General features: G+C 46.5%; 1 protein-coding gene across 1 annotated transcript; it reads left to right on the forward strand.

Annotated features, from left to right (window-relative positions):
* Positions 1-1,236: 1,236 nt before the first annotated feature.
* SMPDL3B (sphingomyelin phosphodiesterase acid like 3B) lies at positions 1,237-21,049 on the forward strand. Its single transcript, XM_063140785.1, has 10 exons — positions 1,237-1,297; positions 4,256-4,564; positions 4,596-4,721; positions 7,006-7,219; positions 11,305-11,402; positions 12,764-12,907; positions 14,505-14,677; positions 17,597-17,777; positions 18,839-18,972; positions 20,523-21,049. The coding sequence occupies exons 2-10, from the start codon at positions 4,537-4,539 to the stop codon at positions 20,958-20,960; spliced, it is 1,536 nt and encodes a 511-aa protein (XP_062996855.1). The 5' UTR covers positions 1,237-1,297; positions 4,256-4,536; the 3' UTR covers positions 20,961-21,049.
* The last annotated feature ends 2,200 nt before the right edge of the window (positions 21,050-23,249 follow it).

The raw sequence follows: 23,249 nt of genomic DNA on the forward strand, positions 1-23,249 counted from the left end.
ACACTGCCCTCCTAAGGTGGTTTAGGGGAGAGTAAAAAGCCTACAACTCTCATGCTGGGAGTTGGGCCCTTTTTGTTGTTGTTGCCCAAGCATGCATAAGATTAGGCGTTCGTAATATTATCTCCAGGCTTAGGCTGAATACCAGTTGCTGGGGGGGCACGACCAGGAGGCTGCTTTTGGGTTTCCCATATGCATCTGGTTGGCCACTGTGGGAACAGTTCTCGGCTAGATGATATGGTTTGATCCAACAGGGCTCTTATACAGGCCTGGGCAGAGGTGCGAGGGCAGTGGGGCCAGTTGGCATGGGCCTATGATTTTGAGGGGGCCTACTGGACATCAGGAAAAACTTCCTGACTGTTAGAGCAGTGCGACAATGGAATCAGTTACCTAGGGAGGTTGTGGGCTCTCCCACACTAGAGGCCTTCAAGAGGCAGCTGGACAAGCATCTGTCGGGGATGCTTTAGGGTGGATTCCTGCTTTGAGCAGGGGGTTGGACTCGATGGCCTTGTAGGCCCCTTCCAACTCTGCTATTCTATGATTCTATGATACTCAGAGTACCCCCTGGGCAAAGTTGCTTGATTTTTCTGTTGTTGATGAATCTGCCCAAAGAAAAGCATGTAAAGCATTTCTGAATGTGAAGAAGTGATGTCTTATATAAATCTTGAATAAAAGTGCTTGCTATTACCTTTTTTTATAAATTGTTCTAGTTTGTATGTATTTAGAACTGATTAAAACTACTTAACGAGCAGTTTGAAATGGGGCCTACATTTCCCATCTGGCCCGGGCCTACTACCAGCTTTGCCCGGTCCTGCTCTTATATACTGGCACTTCTGGACTAACAGTCCAATCCTATGCGTGTCTATGCAGGAATAAGCCCAGTACAGACGAAGAAAATTTGGGTTGACTGTTTTAGGGCATGGAGCTGGTAAATAGTGCAATCTTATGCGAAGCTACTCAGACATAAGCCTCACTGAGTTCACTGGGGCTTACTCCTAGGTAAAGCCTAACAGTGCACTGCTATGCAAGTCCACTCAGAAGTAAGTCTCATTGAGTTCAATGGAAAGCTCACTGGGTGACCTTGGGCTAGTCGCTCACTCGCTCTCAGCATAACCTACCTCACAGGGTTGTTGTTATTTAAAATGGGTTTGTGGTGGGGAGAAGGGAAGAGAAACAGGTAAGAGCCTTGAAAGAAGAATGGTGTGTGTGTCAATGTAAATAAATATCGTTTCTTTTTATGGGCAGGCTCTCACTTTCGCCCTGGTTCGCTTCCAAAGTGAAACTGCAACTTTTAGTCCAGGTAAGGAGTAGGGTGGGTGCGTTACTCTTTGCTTTCTTATCTCTGCGGTGACGCGTAAACATTCACGAGAACTGGAAACCGCGGCTGCAAATACCGCGCGGCTTTGATTGGCTGTTCTGCGGAGAGGGAGGGTCTTAGTTGGTCTCAAACGGTCATTTCCTGTTTCCTTTGCGGGAAAGAGCAAGAGCATGGGCAGCCTATGGGCGGAGTTATGGAAGGACGCAACGTAGGAGGTGGGGTTTCTGGGCGCGGGTGCTCTTCAAAAGAACATAAAGCGTCATGCTGGATTAGACCACGGGTCTGTCTAGTCCAGTTCTGTTCACACAATAGCCAACCAACTGTCGACCAGGGACCCACAAGCAGGACATGGTGCAATAGTACCCTCCCACCCATGTTCCCCAGCAGCTGGTGCACACAGGCTTAGTGCCTCGGATACTGGAGGTAGCACATAACCATCAGGGCCAGTAGCCATTTATAGCCGCCGCCTCCTCCAGGAACTTATCTGACCACTTTTTAAAGCCATCCAAATTGGTGCCCATCACCACATCTTGTGGTAGTGAGTTCCATTGTTTAACTATGCACTGTGTGATGAAGTCCTTCCTTTTATCCATCCTGAATCTCCACCAATCAGCTTCATGGGATGACCCTGGGTTCTAGTATTATGGGAGAGAGAGAGAAATGTCTCCCTACCCACATTCTCAGCATCAGGCATAATTTTGTACACTTGTACTATATCCTATTAGCCTCCTTTTTTCCAAGCTAAGCAATCCCAGCTGTTGTAACCTTCCCTCATAGGGGAGATGCTCCAGCCCCTTGATCATTTTAATTGCCCGTTTCTGCAACTATGCAATGCAGAGCCATTTTAAGAACATAAGTAAAGCTGTGCTGAATCAGACCAAAGACCAATCTAGTCCATGATTCTGTTTCCCACAGTGCCCAGCCAGATGCCCCCAACAGAAAGCCCATAAGCAAGACGTGAGTTCAGTAGCACCCATCCTCCTGCCCACATTCCCCATCAACTGGTAGGCCTCCGGTGTTAATATCAGCCATTGTGACTACGAGCCATTGAGTTTAACCACTGTTTAAAGAGAATTGGACAGTGACATGAAGTCACAACAGAATAGTTCAGGTTTTTGCACAGGAGAGATTCAAATCAGCTTTTCCCAAAACACATATGCCTGAGAGCCAGTGTAGTACAGTAGTTAGAGTATTGGACTGGAATTTGTGAGTTCGGGGTTCTAGTCCTCACTCAGCCACGAACCACTAAGTGGCTTTGGGCCAGTCACTGACTCTCAACCTAACCTACCTTGCAGGGTTGTTGTGAGGATAAAATGGAGAGGAGGAGGAGGGCCATGTAAGCCAGCTTGGGTTTCTTGCAATAGGATAAAGGGCAGGATATAAATGAAATAACATAATGAAATGAAATGAAATGAAGCATAAAAAACTGAAGATATCTTGTAGCTGTTGACACTGACAGGCATCACAAACGGCAGATGGAAGGTTCCGACTGGCCTTTGATCCAGGGACATTCTTGCAAAGCATGAATTCTACCATTAAGCTGCGGTCTCTCTCCTTCACCACAGGCATATGCCAGCCAGCCTCCTCCATAGAGAATCATGGGCAAATGATCCGCCTTTCAGTTAAACCCATACGTTCAGATTTTTTAGGCACTGGGGAACATTTTGTGACAAGCCAGGCCTGTACAAGAGGGACGGGCTGCACTTAAACTAAAATGGAACCAGAAAAAAGACACCCATATCGCTGTGTCTTGGCAATATCTCTTGTTTATCAGTATTGGGGCAAAAGTACACCGTCTTATGCACTTTGGACTTAGTTATTTTGCCTTGTTTTCTGGATTCTGCCTCTGGATTCCATACAGCAATAATAGTTAGAAGGCAGTTGTGTAGTGGGGAGGGAGGCAGGATTGGACGTTATTAGTATTAGTATTATTTACAATATTTATATACTGCTCCATATCTAAAATAGATTCCAGAGTGGTGAACCTAGGAATGAAACAGTAAAAAGATTAAAATTGTTTAATTTAAAACAAAATGCCAATACAAATGGTGGATGGTCATTTGAGGAATGCTTCCTGGACAAGAGCTGTTTTCAGGAGGCTCTGGAACCAGTACAGTGTTGGCAACTGCCTGACCTCCAGGGGCAGGGAGTTCCAAAGAGAAGGGGCCACTACACTGAAGGCTCTTTTCCTGGTGGACTCCAGTCAGGCGATAAGTCCATGTGAAATGACCAGGAGCACTTGGGTATCCTGGTCCCAAGTTGTTTAGGGCTTTGTACGCTAGTACCAAATCTTAAACCTGGCCGGTTAGCCAATAGACAGCCAGTGCAGTTCCCTCAGCAAAGGAGATACATGCTGAAAAGAGGCAGTTCCTGACAACAGCTGAGTGGCTGCATTTTGCACTAGCTCTAGCTTCTAGAGCAGCCTTAAAGGCAGCTCCACTTAGGAGCGCATTTCAGTAATCCTTACTAATGCTTGTACCACTGTAGCCAAACTATCCTTGGCCAGAAGAGGCCGTAGCTGACAAGCCAGCCGAAGCTGGTAAAAGGCACTCTGAGCTGTCATGGCCACTTGGGCCTCCAGTGACAATGATGAATCTAAAAGTGCCCCCAGACGATGAATCTGCTGTTTTCCTCATTTCTTAAAATAAAAAAGCCTTATTAATGTTTGAAAATAATCTTTTTTAAAGCACAAACTTGTTCTTCTTTGGGGACGGTTTTCATAACATAATGTGGAGTTAGTCAACCAGCACTGTGCTCAGCCAGCTTCTGCCTCTATCCTGCAGAATTTCCCCTGCCTCTCCCCCCTCCCCACTCAATAGTTTGATCCTGGAGAGGAAAGATATGTTTGGATTACATGGATTGAGGCCCCAGTCCTCTTAAAAAAAACCTTTGGTCTGTCTTTAATGCAGCACTCTCCTGTTTCGCTTTGATTTTTGGCAGAGAACCTGAACTTCCACTCTCTCCCACACATGCCCGGCCTTGTTAATATTTGTGTCAGAAATGAGAAGCAAGCCAACCCTGTCCTGCTAAGCCAGCAGAGGATTTATTTTGACAAGTGAAGCCCCTGGAATCCTAGCTTAAAATATAAAAGAAAGCCTGGCCTTCTGAAGTGTCAGGTGGCAGCTTCTGCGTCTTCCACGCCCTTTAAAAATAGTGCAAGGGCTTCTCCGCTCAGCCGGCAGTGACAGTTTTGATGCCAGGAGGAGTTGTTTCCTCAGCCAATGAGTCAGAGCTCTGAGGGAGGCAAACGTGAAGTGGGACTGACTAACTTTACCCACAGCTGGGATTAAAGACGTCCAAGTGGAACTTCAGCTGGCGACCTCTGGCAGGGAAGCTCTGACGAGGATGGGTCTTTGGAGAGTCCTGTTCCTCTTGATGCACTGCAGAGCCGTAAGTTCTGCCTCAGGTGAGTTACAGGAAGGAGCGCCGTTCAATGGTGGAGTTTAAGGCTAGAAGGTAGATTACTTCACAAATTGAGCTTGATAGGCACGGTCCAAGCTTGTGGTTACTATTATCGCTATTGCAATCTGTTTGTTCACCTGCCTCTCGCTCTGACCCAGACACTGGAGGTGATGAGGCGGAGAAGCAGGAGATGCCCTGGCCCGCTTGCTCCCTGGCTCTCTGTCAAGCAAGCCAGGTGGGAACAGTGATGACCGAGGATGAGGAGCAAGACCAGGCCGTGACAACAACTATTGAACTCTGAGATCTCCATTGCTGAGCAAGAATGTGTTGTCTGCGATTGAAGCGTCACAAGATGCTGACCAAGAGGAATGCGCAGTGACATTAAAAACATTCCTTCTCACCTGCTGTGCGACTGATCTTTTAAACTCGCTGACTTTGGATGCGGTAGAGGCCCGTGCAAATGATGTGTAGATATATTTGTGGAAGATAGTATCAGACACTATTAATTCAGGGGATGTTCCCCAGCTGATTAATTTTAGCATGGTAACCTGGGGTAGGCTGTGAATTGTAGGACATTTTTCTATCTAAACATGCATAGGATTGCACCCCAAAGCTCGACTTCTGCAATGCGCTCTACATAGGGCTACCTTTGTGCCTAGTCCGGAAACTTCAACTAGTTCAAAATATGGCAGCCAGGTTGGTCACCAGTACACCTAGGGGTGACCATATTACACCAACTCTAATATCACCTTATTGGCTGCCAATTAGTTTCCGGGCGAAGTATAAAGTGTGGGTTATCACCTTTAAAGCCCTACATGGTTTGGGTCCAGGCTACCTGTGGGATCGCCTTCTCCTGTACAATCCTCCCCGCACACTCACGTCCTCTGGGAAGAATTTACTCCAGGCAACAAAAACGAGGCTGAAAACTATTACCCAGAGGACCTCTTCCTCTGCCGCTCCCAGATTATAGAATGACCTGCCGGGAGAGATCCGTCAATTTAACAGTCCTCCGGATTTTTAAAAAAGCTATAAAGACTGATCTCTTCCGGCAGGCCTACCCAGTTGAATTTTAAGATGCCCTTTAATAATGTGCTGCTTTTACTAATGTATTAGTTTTAAATGTTTTGATTATATGTATTTTATGGCGTTTGCATTTGTGTTGTACTCCGCCTCGATCCAGAGGGAGAGGCGGATAAGAAATAAATATATTATTATTGTTAACCTTTTCCTGTAGAGCTCAGGGCAGTGTACATGGTTCTCTTCCTGCCACACCCCCCGGCTTCTCTACATTCAGGTCTTATCTTCACAACAACATGTAATTAGATTGGTCCAAGGTCATCCAGTGAACTACACGGATGGGTGGGGATTGAATCCTAGTCTCCCTGGGTCCTCATGCAACACTAGTCACCGCACCATATTGGCTCATGCTGCATCCATTTGCTGTCTCCTTTGAAAAAAAATATTTAGAACATGTATAACACAAAAAAGAAAGCAAAACAAATTATGCACACACACACCATTCTTCCCCAACCTGATGCCCCCTAAATGTGTTGGACTACAACTCTGCTCGATTGCTGTTGTTGTTTTCATTGCTGGAAACTGTCATAGGCTGGTTTAGGAGACCAGGGTATATATCTTAATTAAAAGTAAATGTCAATGATCGTTGCTAGTTGATACATCTGGCCCCTTTGCCAGTCTTCCCCAACCAGATGTTTTTGGATTTCAACTTGCATCATCCCTCACCATTTGCCATGCTGGCTGGGGCTGATGGGAGTGGTGGGCCAAACATCTGGAGGGCACCAGGTTAGGGAAAGCTGATATACACATGTAATACATGCATAAAAATAACTCCACTTCCTGCCTCCTGTTTTGGTGTCATCTATAGCTGTTGTGGTTAGCCTCTTCCCCTCTTTTCATGCCAGAGGTGCTGTGCCTTCAACAAGTCAGAAAAATGAGAAACGGGTTCTCAGCGAAAACAAATTATTTGCATCCTGAGAACCTGTTTCTCCTTTTTCTGACTTTTTTTGGATGCTCTCCTCCTCCTGTTTTTGGCTAGGTCTTCAACAGCAATATGGCAGCCAGTCAGAAATTCAGTAGGTGAATTGTTTCCAAAAATGGCATCTCCCCATTGAGGAAAGCCTCACTTTCAGTGCTGGGGAGGAAAAGCTCTAAGCTTTCTACAGAACCAAAAAGCAAGTTCAGCCTCTGTTGCTGAACTCCGCCTTTGGGCTTAACAGTTGCCGACGCAAAAGCTGAACAATTTCATCGTACATTTTTGTCTTCAGCAGGTTCCTTTTGGCACATTACAGACCTTCATCTGGACCCACAATACAAAGAGTCACCAGACCCCTTGAAGGTGTGCCCATCGGCTGGCACCCAGCCAGTGGTCAACGCTGGGGCTTGGGGCAATTACTTGTGTGATGCTCCCTGGATTCTTGTCAACTCTTCCATTTATGCCATGAAGGACATCCTCCCAGACCCAGACTTCATTCTTTGGACAGGGTAAGGAGTCTGTATGTTGCGTGTTAACAAACAAGCAGCCTTGTACTGAGAAATGTTCCTGGTAGTTGTAGGTGAGCACGGATCCAGGCAAGTGCATGGAATTCTAGGCGAATGAATGAATGGGATGGCAGAGGAGGGAAGGATCCATGCTGGTGTCATGTCTAACCCTATTGCCCCTGTTTTGGGAGAAGATGTTTCAGGTAATCAATCAGAATCAGATTCAGAAGTAGAAGACTCCACGCCAGACACCAGCCAGCCTGTACCAGTGGGGGAGGAAGCTCTCATGGGCGATTCCCCAGCTGGGAGTCAGTCCTCTCCAGAGCTTATCTCCTCAAGGCCAAATCCTACACACTCGGTGGGAAGTGAGTTTTCTTCCGGGGGCGAGCATCCTGTAAAACTATCTGATGCTAGGGTCCACCGGAAGCTGAAATGCACAGGACGAAAAGAAGGCGTGAGAAAGTCAGTTCGATTACGCCAGAACCTACCACCGCACCGGGCGCTCTGAAGTTACGGGCATTTTGAGAAGTAGCTGCTGCTGCTTCTGCTTCTGGCTTAGTTTGCATAGTTTTGCCTAGGGGGACGTTTCCAAGGGATTAGACTCTATTCAGGTAGAAGAGATGTTTATTGCTTAATAAAAGCTTTGTGGATTATTTAGCAAGCGTCCTCATTTACCTCCCATTGAAGGAGCGCTCTGGGAAACACACCAGCTAGCTGTGGAGAAATGCAATGGGCTGGCAGAGAAGTGATCAGAGTATCAGAGGCAGTAAGAATGTATACACCAGTTGCTGGGGAATGTGGGTGGGAGGGTGCTGTTGCACTGTGTCCTGCTTGTGGGTTCCTGGTTGACAGCTGGTTTGCCACTGTGTGAACAGAGTGCTGGACTAGATGGACCCTTGCTTCTTCTTATGTTCTTAGTGATGGTGGCTTAATACGGTGGTCTTCAACTTGTGGCTCACGACCCACTTTTGGGATCGGCCCAGATGGGTCATGGCAAAGCAGTTGCCGCTATGTTGGGCAATTGTGAGATTGTGAAAATGGGTCTCGTTGCAGGTTTGGAGTCTGAGGTGGGTCTTAGTTCTGGATCAGTGGAAGACCACTGGCTTAATGTATACCTACATACTAACCTGCTAAGAGGCTAGTAGCCTGCATTTCCATGTTGACAGCAGAGGAGAGGTTTCCCCTCTATTTTGCCCCGGGCCTATGTGAAAACATAAATTATTATCCCCTTAGCAGTCAAGTACATTTTTGTGCAAGGTCCTGCCTTTTGTGGGCTTATTGCAAGTGTGTGTGTGTGTGTGTTTCTTTTCTTTTACCATTTATTTGAATGATCAGTCTTCGTCTAAATCCAAAGTGATGACAAAGTGAGGGGCAGCTCCTCATGTTTGAGGTATACATAACAAATCACTGCGTATTAAAATGCATAGGTTTACGGCCTCTGGTACTGGAGGTAGCATGTAGCTGTTAGGAGTAGTAGCCATCGATAACCTTTTCTTCTAGGAATTTGTCTAATCCCCTTTTAAAGCCATCCAAATTGGTGGCCATCACTACATCTTGTAGCGTATTCCAAAGTTTAACTGTGTGCTGTGTGAAGAGATACTTCCTTTTATCTGTCCTGAATCGCCCACCCATTAGCTTCATGGGATAACCCCGGATTCTCCTCTTTTGAGAGAGGGAGAAAAATGGTCTCCCTCTCTACGTTCTCCACACCATGCACAATTTTCTACACTTCTATCATGTCTCCCTTTAGTCTCCTTTTTTCCAGCCAAATCTTCCTCCCATTGTAATCCAGCCTCAACTTGTTTATGAGAGCCCAGAAGACGAATCTAGGGAGCTAATCATTACCTACAATTGCTCATCAATTGGGTGCCCCCTCTCCTTTTGTTAACCAAGCCTAGGACTAGAGTCAGCAAACCTAGATCCACCCTGGTATAGCAAAATCTTTCTCTCTCTTTTCCTGGAGCCTGCAAACATCTGTTCATCCCCGGGGAGTTCCTTAACTTTTCTTCTTCTTGCAAGAGTCCTTCAGTGCCTTGCCTCCCCTTCTCCCTATGACTTTCTCTCACTTCCCTTTACCCCTTCTGCAGGGTTGACAGAGCATAAGCAAAGATAACTATTCTTCTTCCTTGTTCTTTCCCTTTCTCTTCCTCTTTCTATTGTTATTCTTTTTCTCACTTTTTAAGACCACAAATTCCTCCCTGCCCCGCCCCCCCTCTCGTCCTGTCTCTGAAATGGAAGTTTCACTCTGCAGTTGCACCATTTCCTCTCCTAAACAGTCTTTGCTTTTTTCTCTTTTTTCCTTTGGAAACCACCAGCTAGGTAAATACTTCCTGCTTGCTCTTTTTCCTGCCTGGTCTGCCAAGATGTCTGCTTGCTTTATGATTTTAACCCAATTGCTGCTGGTCTATCTGAAATGCCACACATTCCCCCCTCCCCTTTCTCTATTTCTACAATAAACTGACCCTGTTCAGACGACACACTAAGCCACGGTGGTTAAGCATTTTGAGCTAAACATTGGGCCTGTTCAGAAGACACCTTAAACCCCGCTGGTTAAGGCTTTTGGTTAAGCAGCAGGGTTTAAGGCGTTTTGTGCGATGCGTTTTGCTAGACCCTGCTCATTCACTAACCGCAGTGGGACAGTCTGCACAGGGTTAGCGGCTCTAACCGTGGCTTAAAGTGTTGTGTGCAACAACACGGCTTGTGGTTAGTGCTAACCCCAGAGAACCATAGTTTTGCTTTTTGCCTTAGTCACCATGGTTAAAGCTGTGGTTTAAAGTGTCTTCTGAACATGGCCTGGTTTTCTGGCTTAACCACCGGGGTTAAAGCCATGGTTTAAGGTGTCTTCTGAACGGAGACAGAGCCTGAAGTGTCGTCTGAACAGGGCAATTTTAGCTTAGCATGTCATGTGACCCATTCCTAACCACGGTTCAAGCACACTCACTAACCATTTGCCGCAAAAGGGTTAGCAGCCTAACCATGGTTTAGCATGTCATCTGAGCCGGGTCACTGTGTATTTTAGTACTCTAGTCCATGGCTTATAATCTCTTACTCCTTTCCCTTACTAGGCATGTTAGTTCTTTCATGACATGCTGCGACTCCAGATTAAAGATCCTTTTGGCTGAACGTGTCAGCAAAGGACATCTGGTCACACCTGTGATGGGGGAGAACATGAAAGGAAGAATGATCCCATCCCACAGGCAACATTAGAGACATTTACTGCATCCTGGTTTAGGAAACCTCTTTCAGCCCAAGGGTTGAATTCAATTTCGGAGAAGCTCTGGGAGCAAAACTGAAGGCAAAAAGGGCCCAAAACACACACACACACACACACACAAAATGCCACCATATTTTAGCTTAAAGCTCTTACTGCCGGTAATGAAGTCTTAGGAGAGACATTTCAACCTTTTAGAATGGGGGGAAAACTGCATCAATGGTTGGGGGAGGGAAAGGGGCGGGGCCATCTGGGGAACCCCAGAAGGTTGGCTTGGGACTCCAGGAGAGCCGGATTTGACTCCTAGGCCTCAGGTTCCCCACCTGTGCTTTATACAACGGAGGTGACCACAGTCCCCATGAAAAAAAAAGTCTGATTAAATGAGCCATGTAACAGCTTTTAAATCATGTGGGGCCTCAATGGAATCATTTTATCAAAAGGTATATGCATTCTTTAATGTTTTAATGTTATTAATCTTTGATAAAGTTTTAAGCTTCATGTATTTATTGTTTTTAATATTGTGTTTTGAAATGGCCTGAAGACTTATTCAATAAAAATTTGATTAATTGGTGAAATGGTCAGACCTTGAGACAGAAAGAGACCTGTGTGTGCTTTTGACATGGTAACTAGAAATGACATTCTTGAGTGCGAAAGGAACCTTGAATTCTCTGTGACCCGCTGTTCCCTTCTACTCCCTTCATCTACCTGTTAGCTTAATTTTACCCAAGGTTACCATTTTAAAACATGATCGCTGCACCTATCTCATATTTTTGTGCAATTTTATAAGTGGTTAATTTAGCTAGGGACTCGGCCTTTGCTCGGAGTTTGCGTCCTCACGCTGTAGGCTCATTTGAACGGTATTTGTGGTGTTTTTCAGGGACGACACTCCTCATGTGTCTGATGAGAAACTGGGTGAAGAAACTGTGTTGGGGATAATTGAAAAGCTAACCAACCTGATCAAACATGTCTTTCCAGGTAAGAATGTGCTAAGAACGATTAGGCGGTGGCAAGGGAGGGCTAGAACCAGATGACATCAGTTTTAAATTTCAAGAAGATGGGCAGGGCTGCAGATATTCTGTAGCAGTAAAATAAATTGGATTATGTGGTCTGTACATATAAAGGAATTTGCATAAATCTTTTTATTTTACAGAATACAATTCACATCCTACGTTGCTCCTCAAGTACCTATTCCCACACCTGAGTGGCAAGTGGGATTTACATAAGCCATTATCAGTTTTCTTTTGGGGATAGTTCCACCCTCTGTAGTGTAACTTTGCCTCAGTTCAGACATCATGCCAAACCATGGTTTGTGGTAGCCATAGTGAAGATCCCATGTCATGGTTTGAGCTTCCAGGTGTACAGCAGGTTCAGAAGCACTTACCTACTTTTGTTTTCCATGTGCTCAGCACTTAGCTTCAGAAGTCCACAATTCATTCCTGTCTCCATTGGCCATGGCATAGCAACCGCTTAATGGTTTGTCCAAGGTTTGTGAATTCAGATATTGGGCCTCCCTCCTGCTACCAACTGCTGCAGCTGCTGCTAAGGCCATCAGAGGGAAAGGAAGCAGCTGCTGAACTTTGCAACTAAGAATCAAGTGCCTGAATTTGCTTCTTCTTTTTTTCCTCCTTCCTCCCAATCCCCTTTCCTTTTGTGTTGTTTTTTTTAGATTGTAAGCCTGTGAGCAGGGACTGTCTTAAGAAATATTTTTGTAAGCCGCCTTGAGAGCCTTTTTGGCTAAAGGGTGGGATAAAAGAACTACAATAAATAAATACAATAAGCCACGGTTAGACAGCTAACCCTTTTGCAGCAAGTGGTTAGTTAGCGTGTTTGAACTTTGGTTATGTAGCCTCCATGGTTAGGAATGTTTCCCAGCAGAATTTGATGGAGACAAACGCTGTTTCAGAATGTGTGTTAGCGACACGTGGACATGCTTTGCCCAAGTTCCTCTACTCTTCCTTCCCACCTCTTACTATGTGGACCACTTAACAGTTGCAGCGATGCAGTAACTTTCTAGCCCTTCCGAATTTGGGCGGGGGTGTTATTTTGCAAAGCGGCCCACCACAGTCCAGATAATTATGCTAGCGCAGCCTTCATCAAGTTGGTACCATCCAGATGTTTTGGACTCCAACTCCTATCAGCCCCAGCCAGCTTGGCCAGGGGTTAGGAATGCTGGGAGTTGTAGTCCAAGACATCTGAAGGGCACCAGGTTGGTCAAGGCTGTGCTAGTGCCTGTCCCAAGACATTTGTTCCGCCAGCATCTTTACCCTGTTCAGGCGTAAAGCCTCTTCCCGTGCTGCTTTCCCCACTGCAGTGTTTTGACTTTTACTTCCTTCCAGATACGCAGGTTTATCCAGCAATGGGCAACCATGACTTCCACCCCAAAAGCCAGCTTCCAGCTAAGGAAAATAGGATCTACAACGCAACAGCAGAACTATGGCGCTCTTGGCTCAGCGACCGCTCTGTGCAAATGTTCCGAGCAGGTATGTGTGTGCTAGATCCAGCTGGGGGTCTCAGGGAAGGAGCCATAGCTTGGTGGTAGAGCACCTGCTTTGCATGTAGAAGGTCCCAGATTTGATTCCTGACATCTCCCAGTAGGGCTAGAAAAATTCCTGCCTGAAACCCTGGAGAGCCGCTGCGAGTCATTGTTGACAATACTGGGCTAGATGGACCTTGAGAATAGAAGATTGAGGGGAGACATGATAGCACTCTTCAAATACTTGAAAGGTTGTCACACAGAGGAGGGCCAGGATCTCTTCTCGATTCTCCCAGAGTGCAGGACACGGAATAAGGGGCTCAAGTTACAGGAAGCCAGGTTCCAGCTGGACATCAGGAAAAACTTCCTGACTGTTAGAGCAGTGCGACGGTGGAATCAGTTACCTAGGGAGGTTGTGGGCTTTCCCACACTAGAGGCATTCAAGAGGCAGCTGGACAACCATCTGTCAGGGATGCTTTAGGGTGGATTCCTGCATTGAGCAGGGGGTTGGACTCGATGGCCTTGTAGCCCCCTTCCAACTTTGCTATTCTATGATTCTATGATTTCAACTATGTCAAGATTTCAAGATGTGCAAAATGTTTGAAATAGAGCTGCAATGTTTAATCGAATGATCAGCTAGGTCACTCCCGTTCTCATCAATCCCAGCCTGGATGGACGATGGTCAGGATTCTATGATTCTATGACCAATTGTCTGTCTCAGTATAAGTCAGCTTCTTACGTTCATGTGACCTTGGCCTTGAGAGATTGAATAGGGATCCAGTGAGCCCAAAGGCAAAGTATCCACCTGGTTCTGTGGGTGCTACAAGAAAATAAATAGTGATCACAGTCAGAGGGACATAGAAGGGGAAAAATCATTCTGTCAGCAGAGCTGGCAAAATGGCCTTGCTTCTCTTCCTCACCTTCCTTGTGGAACGGCTGCTGTTGGTGACTAGGAATGTATGAGTTTTAAAATGTGCAATCCTATGCATATTTAGACAGGAAAATGTCCTTCAGCACATCAAGTTTGGGAATGCTGGGAGCCATAGGACTTTTTTTTTCTGTGTAAACCTGCATATGTTTGCACCCTAAATGTCTTTGTTTTAAATTATTTTTTGAGGATTTTGTGATGGCCAAGGGCTAAACCATAAAACAGAACTGCACTGCAGAATTCGAAACTGCCACCTCCTGCTGATTCCACAAGTGGCCTTGTACTAACTTAGATCGGGGTTTGACAGTATGTGACCCTCAGCCTGATTTCAAAAGCTCTCCACAAGTGATCGATTCAGACCTCTGGAAAGAGCGATCTGTTCTTTCCCTGGCAGCTTGCAGGGAGAGAAGGGAGAGGAAGAGAGAGAAAAGGGGGTGGCAGAAAAAGGAAAGGGGTGGCCCACCCCACTTCGGCTCTGGCCCAGCTCTTCAGCCCTGACCACCCCTGACACGCAGCCCCTGACAAATCATCTGCAAGGGAATGTGTCCTTCCGCAGGAAAGAGGTTGACCAGCCCTGACTTCAGTCCACAGCTGCTAAAAGCTGTTGGTGGACTCTGGTCAGTTTCCCAGGGGAAAATGAGTGTTGATTGAACTGCCTTACCTGGGTGTTTTGCAGGTGCTTTTTACAGTCAGTTGCTGTCCGGTCCTGGCCCAGCAAGACGTATGGTTGTCCTCAATACAAACCTGTATTATGACAATAATAATCAAACCATGGGCCTGGAGGATCCGGGAGGCCAATTCCAATGGCTGCAAGATACCCTGGCCAGGGCATCAGAAGCAGGAGAAAAGGTTTCCTTCATCATCTGCCTTACTTCTTATAATCTTATTACTAATCTTACCCATTTGAGAACTGGATGAGTGGCGTATAAACTTCAACAGGGGCTGGACTCATTTTTCAGGAATTGTTTCCAGTCTGTGTTTTTTCATCACATTGGGTGTAGAAGTGTAAAGGTGGTGGTGGGAAAATGGCACCCTGTATTAGGGTGACCATATGAAAAGGAGGACAGGGCTCCTGTATCTTTAACAGTTGTATTGAAAAGGGAATTTCTGCAGGTGCCATTTGTATATATGGAGAACCTGGTGAAATTCCCTCTTCATCACCACAGTTAAAGCTGCAGGTGCCCTGCCTTCTTTTAAATCTGGTCACTCTAATATAGCCCCTGCAGCTTTAACTGTTGTGATGAAGAGAGAATTTCACCAGGTTCTCCATATATATAAATGACACCTGCTGAATTTCCCTTTTCTATGCAACTGTTAAAGACACAGGAGTCCTGTGTTCCTTTTCATACGGTCACCCTACCCTGTATTAGACTGTGAAACCGATTTAATGTGAAAGATGAATTGCCACCACAGATACTGGCTCAGTTTAGACAACACATTAGTCAATGCAGTGTGAAAACTCCACTCAATGGTTGAGTTCTTAGGGGGTACTCCGCACACAACATGTTCTAACTCCACCGCTGTGTGACTGTGGGCTACCATGGAATTGAGTGCAATCCATCAACACAGCGGCTCTCCCTCCTTTTGCTGCTCTTGCCAGGGAACTCTGTAGCCAATGGGAAAAGTCAGCACAATGGAAAACTCTACAGAGCCTGCCACACCACATGCAACACAACACAACACAGCAGTTGTGCAGGAACCCTCCTCTGCACAGCATGGATATTCTGCGTGGAGTGTTCCCCCAAAAAACACCACCGTGGGGTGGAGCCTTCACGCCAGACAACACATTTCTCAGCGGTGGTGTAAAAACTCCACTGTGGAGTTCTAAAACCACCATTGAGAAATGTGTTGTCTGAACTGAGCCACTGAGCCATCCCTTGGGAGATCAAAGCATTAATAGCATTTTGGGCTGCATTAATAGAAGTATAGCTTCCAAATCACGTGAGGTACTGGTTCCTCTCTATTCGGCCCTGGTTAGGCCTCATCTAGAGTATTGTGTTCAGTTCTGGGCTCCACAATTCAAGAAGGACGCAGACAAGCTGGAGCGTGTTCAGAGGAGGGCAACCAGGATGATCAGGGGTCTGGAAACAAAGCCCTATGAAGAGAGACTGAAAGAACTGAGCATGTTTAGCCTGGAGAAGAGAAGATTGAGGGGAGACATGAGAGCACTCTTCAATTACTTAAAAGGTTGTCACACAGAGGAGGGCCAGGATCTCTTCTCGATTCTCCCAGAGTGCAGGACACGGAATAATGGGCTCAAGTTAAAGGAAGCCAGATTCCGGCTGGACATCAGGAAAAACTTCCTGACTGTTAGAGCAGTGCGACGGTGGAATCAGTTACCTAGGGAGGTTGTGGGCTCTCCCACACTAGAGGCATTCAAGAGGCAGCTGGACAACCATCTGTCAGGGATGCTTTACGGTGGATTCCTGCATTGAGCAGGGGGTTGGACTCGATGGCCTTGTAGCCCCCTTCCAACTTTGCTATTCTATGATTCTATGATTTCAACTATGTCAAGATTTCAAGAGCGTCTGTGATGTGCAAAATGTTTGAAATAGAGCTGCAATGTTTAATCGAATGATCAGCTAGTTCACTCCCATTCTCATCAATCCCAGCCTGGATGGACGATGGTCAGGAATTATGGAGGCTGTAGTCCAACAATATCCGGAAGGCTACAAGTTCCCTACTCGACCTAAATTAACTAATTTTAAAGGCTTTCGATTTACTAGAAAAGGTGTCTCATATTAAATAAGGCAGCAAACTAGATTAGACAGACATATTCTTATTATAATATATATTTCTTTCCTCATACAAGCACTTATAAAAACTGCAGTTTGCAAATGTCATCTTAAAAGAGGCGTTTTCATTTGTCTCTGACACATACACATACAGAGGGAATATGTCTTCTAAGGTGACGCCCTGGTGTGACATACGCGTGCATCATTTAAAGACAAAGAAGACATCCTTCCTGCTTCAAAAATATTGTTTTTTATCCTTAGGCAAATAAATATTGATAGACTCATATGATGAATTGATTAAATTTTCTTTAACTGGGTTTTTTAGCTCTAGTTATTATTATTATTATTATTATTATTATTATTATTATTTATTTATATAGCACCATCAATGTACATGGTGCTGTACAGATAACACAGTAAATAGCAAGACCCTGCCGCATAGGCTTACAATCTAATAAGTTGTAGTAAACAATAAAGAGGAAAGGAGAATGCAAACAGGCACAGGGAAGTGTAAACAGGCACCGGGTAGGGTGAAGCTGACAGTACAGGGTCAGAACAAACTCAATATTTGAAGGCTATAGGGAAAAGAAAAGTTTTTAGCTGAGTTTTAAAAGCAGTGATTGAGTTTGTAGTTCTCAAGTGTTCTGGAAGAGCGTTCCAGGCGTAAGGGGCAGCAGAAGAAAAAGGACGAAGCCGAGTAAGGGAAGTGGAGGTCCTTGGGCAGGCGAGAAGCATGGCATCAGAGGAGCGGAGAGCACGAGCGGGGCGATAGTGTGAGATGAGAGAGGAGAGATAGGCAGGAGCTAGACCGTGAAGAGCTTTGAAGGTCAGCAGGAGAAGTTTATATTGGATTCTGGAGTGAATAGGCAGGTCATTATTTTTCTCACAGTAGAGCTGAGAAACTGAAGCTGAGAGGTAGTTGCATAACATGTGGCCACCCACAGAGGACTGGACTGAGCAGGAATTTATAGCCAAGTCTGTGTTCCCAGTAACTTCAGACCCTAATATATTTTCCTTCTTGTCTTCTTTACAGGTCTATATTATTGGGCATGTCCCTCCTGGCTTCTTTGAAAAGAAACGAGGCAAGCCCTGGTTCCGAGAACCCTTTAACCAAAGATACACAGAAATCATTCAGAAGCATCACGGAGCGATTGTGGCCCAGTTTTTTGGGCATCATCACACGGATAGTTTTAGGATGTTTTACAGCAACACAGGTACACTTCAGTTGATGTCACTTGGCTCAAAGGCAATACGACAACAGGGGCCTCAGACCTACCTGGTGTAGCGCGACGGAGGGGTGAGGATCTCGCGAATTTTTTATCGCAAGATCTCCCCCTCTGTTTACACGCAGCGGGCGATGACCTCGGAGGGAGAGGACGTCGCGCCCGCCATTTTGTTTTGTTTTTTCCTTAAAGGAGCAGAGTGCACTAATGCTCGTGCGCAAAAGGTAAGTTACTTTTATTTTTAACAATTTTCCCTGCTCCCCCCACTCCACCCCCAATGGGCGTAGAGCTCCTGAGGAGCTCTGCGCCCCATGCGCGGGTCCCGACTCCTCACGAGTAACTGCAAGGAGCCTGGACATACTGCGACACACGCACACACGTTCCGTGGTCTCGGGATCATCCCAAGACCACGGAAAAAGCAGGCTCAAAGGGTAGGGCGAGATCCTGGGGAAAGGGAGGGATCATCTCTCCCTGCTCCTGGGATCTCCTGTGCATCATGTCCATTTTTCAGCGAATTGTTTGCCATTCCAGGGCTCTGTCACTCACAGCCCAGCAACCAATAATCAGGGAAGAGGGGCGAGGCACTGCAAACCTAATTGCGCAGCAGTATCCTCCATGTATAAAGCTTTTTCGCTGTTCAGTTCCGGGTTTTCCCGAGTGAGTCCACCCACCTGTGTAAAAGTATACAGCGGAAGATAGCAGACGCCTGTGTGCAGGGGTGGTGTTGGTCACACAGAAGATCAGGAAGCAGAAGCCCTGGTGTGTAGCGCGATAGAAAGCTAGGTGTGAAGAACCCCCAGGTACGATGGGCCCACAGTTACCTAATGACCTTCATGACTAAGCAGGTGATCCGAATGACCCTATTGCCAGTCCAAAACTTTGTCCTTTGCACCACACTGGCTTAGAAGGGCTGTCAGATGGTAAGCGCACAGCTTTGATTGCAGACCCTGTGCTGGACAAAACTCAGTAGCTATTGTACCAGCAGACCTCAGGATAGGAGTGTGTGTGTGTGTGTGTTCCTTATTCACATTTCATTTGGCCTTTTCTTTCAGGTTCTCCAATCAGTGTCATGTTTTTAGCTCCAGCGGTAACGCCCTGGAAGACAACCTTACCGGGCGTGCACAACGGAGCCAACAACCCCGGGATCCGAGTGTTTACATATGACCGTGACTCCCTGCTAGTGAAGGTAGGGGGAGGATTTCGTCTCCAGGAAATAGCTACTGTATTTCCTGGCGTATAAGACTACTTTTTAACCCAGGAAAATCTTCTCAAAAGTTGGGGGTCGTCTTATATGCCCAGTCGTCTTATATGCCGGAAAATACAGTATCAAGTTTGACCTAACAATGTGGCCATTCCAGGAGAGTATTGTGGCAGGGAAATTAATCCTGCCCAATAAAGGGGAGATCAGGGAAGGGACCGTCTGGAGTCCAGCTTCTGTTGAGATTGACTCTTCTGACTTGGTTTTGCCCAGTTTGTGTTTACGTGACGCCAGCAAGGGGCAGGTGCTTTTACGTTCTGTCGAAACATCTTTAATTGACTTGCCGATTGATCGACTAAACATTGCAGCCCTAATTATTATCTTCATTAGACAGGTTCGCACTGCACATGACGCTCAGTTGTGCATAGTTCACCGACTGTTTTGTTTTGCTTTGCAAAATCCGCAGCTAAAGCAGATGAGCCTTGCAGGGACTCCTAACCCCTGTCCCTTGTGCTGCTTTTCTGTTAAAAATTGCACCCCACTGCTACTGCTTTTTTTATGTAGCAAAAGATAGGTGGCAGTGGGGTGGGGGAATGCATGGAAGGAATGGCCTGAAACCTGGAGTCTTCCATCAACTCCCAGAGGCACGGGAGACTACCATAAATGCCTCCATGTATCTTTACTATGTTGTATCTCTGGATTGTAATGCTTGCAAGCCTCCTTGGGAAGCAATTTTGCCTGGAAAGCAGGGTATGTATCACTATTCCCTCTATTCGCCAAGTTCATGGGTGTGTGTAGATTCTTTTGTAGCCAAAACAGCACAACCCATGCCTAAGAGGGGAGGTATCAGCAGGCTCTGGGGAACACCAAGGTTTGCAGAAGTACAAAAAACTTGAGAAGCCCCCCTCCACAAAGAGCCCAATGAAGACTGAATATGCTCAGGGAGCACAGAATGCTCAATTATTGGGGTGGACATGGGGGGTGGCAAGGGGAATAAAGTACCCTGAAAAAGGGCATGGCACCTTGAACAGGAGCACTCCGCATTGCAAGATTTCGTTGCAAGGTCCCTCCTGTCAAGCAATAAAATCAAACGCTTCCTTCTTTGCACAGAGAGCACCTCTACACCAGTGATATATGGCATGTTTGCGATTGGCCACTCATGGAAGTTTGCGGGTCCTTTAGATGCCGCCATCAACCTCCAGGACATCTCCCGCTCTTTCCTCCAGAAATCTTGCTCTAACCCCCACCCCGAGATCTTTTGGTTCTTTTGAAAAAGTGTGGGTTTTCACAGTGTCGAAGTTGTGCTATAAAGCAGTCCCTAGATGGTGCTGTCCCATTCAAAACTATGAGCACTGAAAGGAGGGGAAGTTTTCAATTACAAGCCACATGGTTGGCATGTCACCCCTGTCTGCCCGTGTAATGGAACCCATCACAATTGTGTAAAGGAGCAGCCCTGGTAAGGCAGCGTGAATTCCCCCTCATGTAGAGATGCTTAGAGTTGCCACGGGTGCCTCCAAACGCCTTCTGTTCTGTTTCAGGATATGGTTACTTATTATCTAAATCTCACCCATGCTAACATGGGGGCTCCTGAATGGGAGAAGGAGTACTGCTTGACGGAGGCTTTCCAAATCCCCGACGGTTCTGTTGGATCCATGCAGCAGCTCCTGCAGCAGCTTGAGAAGGACCGCAGCCGCCTTCAGCAATACTACCGGTACAACTCCGTTCAATACGACCTTACGGACTGCGATGACAGCTGCCAGACTGACCACATATGTGCCATCAGGGAAGTCGATTTTGCAAAATACAGCCAGTGTGTTAAAGACAGAAGCGCTGCCTCTGCCCCAGGGCTGGACCTTCTCTTATTTTGTTCTCTGATGGGACTCTTTACTCTAGGTGTGTGGGGAGCTTTGAGCGGGCTGTGGCACGATAAGGGCCACGTGGATGCCACCCAAACACTGAAAAAGCACAGAGTATGATCAAGGTCACAGACGCCATCATCCCGAAAACTTTAGCTTTCTTGGCCTTTAAAAATACATATTTTTAAATAAAGCTAGATTTGGAAGTGTGCTTGCAAATGGGGGGGGCAGTTGTTTGTCACCTCCTTTTATGATGATTTCCTGGGATGACGTCGCTCTCCAGTGTCACACTCAGGATCATTAGATCAGAACAAGATGCAACTCTGCTGATGACTTCGCCGGCGTGTTACTTCTCTTTACGTGTTGCAAAGACATTTGGGACATCTGGGAAACAACAGCAACACACAGGCCTCATTCAGAAGACACTTTAAACCACAGTGAATAAAGCTTTTTGCCTCATTCACCATGGTTAAAGCTGTGGTTTAAGGTGCCTTCTGAACAGGGCCATTGGCTCAAAATTGCTTTTGAATTACTTTTTAAAGAGGAGGGGGAAAGAGGGAAAAGGTAGCTGAGGGATATTATTATTATTTATATAGCACCATCAATGTACATGGTGCTGTACAGAGTAAAACAGTAAATAGCAAGACTCTGCCGCATAGGCTTACATTCTAATAAAACCATAATAAAACAATAAGGAGGGGAAGAGAAAGCAGACAGGCACAGGGTAAGGTAAACAGGCACTGGGTAGGGTAAAACTAACAGTATAAAGTCAGAACAAAATCAAGTTTTAAAAGCTTTAGGAAAAAGAAAAGTTTTTAGCTGAGCTTTAAAAGCTGCGGTTGAACTTCTAGTTCTCAAATGTTCTGGAAGAGCGTTCCAGGCATAAGTGGCAGCAGAAGAAAATGGACGAAGCCGAGCAAGGGAAGAAGAGACCCTTGGGCAGGCGAGAAACATGGCATCAGAGGAGCGAAGAGCACGAGCGGGGCAATAGTGTGAGATGATAGATAACAATATGGCAGAAGGGAGTGAGCAGAGAGATGATTCTGGGAACAGAAGGGGATGGCTTGAAACCAACAGTAGCCCTGTTCAGAAGAAACCTTAAAAGACACACACACCCCTGAAAGTAATATATTCTGAGGTCACTGTTTTGTGATGTCAATGCAAACAGGGAAATGTAAATTATAAATGTAAATTATATCAAAGGACGAGCGCATTTATTGTGCATGCGTCACCAACATCTAGCACCAGCGGACTGGCTGAATAACACAATATGGGGAACCATGCCATGGACATTAGAATAAGGGTTGCAGAATGAGTTTCTCTGCACAACGTGGAGGAGGAGGCGGCTATCAATGGCTACTAGTCCTGTTGGCTATGTGCTACCTCCAGTATCTGAGGCAGTATGCCTGTGTGCACCAGTTGCTGGGGAACATGGGTGGGAGGGTGCTGTTGCACCATGTCCTGCTTTGTTGGCCCCTGGCCGATGGCTGGTTGGCGACTGTGTGAACAGAGTGCTGGACTAGATGGACCCTTGGTCTGATCCAGCATGGCTCTTCTTATGTTCTTAACGTTGGCCTCACCTCAAGTGACCTCTTTGTCTCCACAGGTCCAATTGCCCACTAGCTGCCACTAGTCATAACAGTTTACCAAAATCTCTTGCTTTTGGCTGTTTCTGCACTCAGACAACCTTGGGAAAGACTCCTAGGAGCAGAGCAGTGTGACAATCAACTGCGGGTCTAGAACCCTGGAGAATTCTATGTGGTTCAACAAATCGCCACTCAGCCAGGAACACTCCCTCTCAGTTGAGCCTACCTCACAGGGTTGTTGCGTGGATGAAGTGGGCGGAGGAGTGCATGTGACTCCTTGAAGGATGGGATCAAACTGTAACGTTGCAACGCAATAAACATGCAGTCTTTATACGGGAAGGGAAGGCAGTTCCAGGGTGCAATTTCCACTTCAGAGGTGGCTCTAAATTCGGGGTAAATGGGGGCGGGAGCGGCGACCTTTTTGCCTCTTGCTCGCCTGCCTGTGGCAAAGGACTCCCACTCCCATCAGGCACATTTGCTCCAGTGCATGATCTTCCACTGCCCTCTCCGACGATCACAGTAGAAAACTGAGGGTAAAACCAACGTAAGTCGTACTGAGAGTTTTGGCTGGGATGTAAATTAGAGCAACTGCCCTGCTGCCCCCACCAGCTATGATGGGCACCAGCCGCCACTGCCCTAGTCCTTGCATAAACGGATGGGGGAGAGGTAGCCCGGAGGGTTGGGCTTCTTTGCAGGCACCGACGCCGGGTGGGGCCTGAGACGGAGGACCTGCCCCTCTGGCTGGGCGGGCCATGGGCGGGGTCGCTTTGGCTTGGGTCCCCGCCTCTCCCCCGCCCAAAGCAGGCCCTGCCGGAGAGGAGCC

The sequence above is a fragment of the Elgaria multicarinata genome, chromosome 13, assembly GCF_023053635.1.
Source record: "Elgaria multicarinata webbii isolate HBS135686 ecotype San Diego chromosome 13, rElgMul1.1.pri, whole genome shotgun sequence".
NCBI lineage: Eukaryota > Metazoa > Chordata > Lepidosauria > Squamata > Anguidae > Elgaria > Elgaria multicarinata.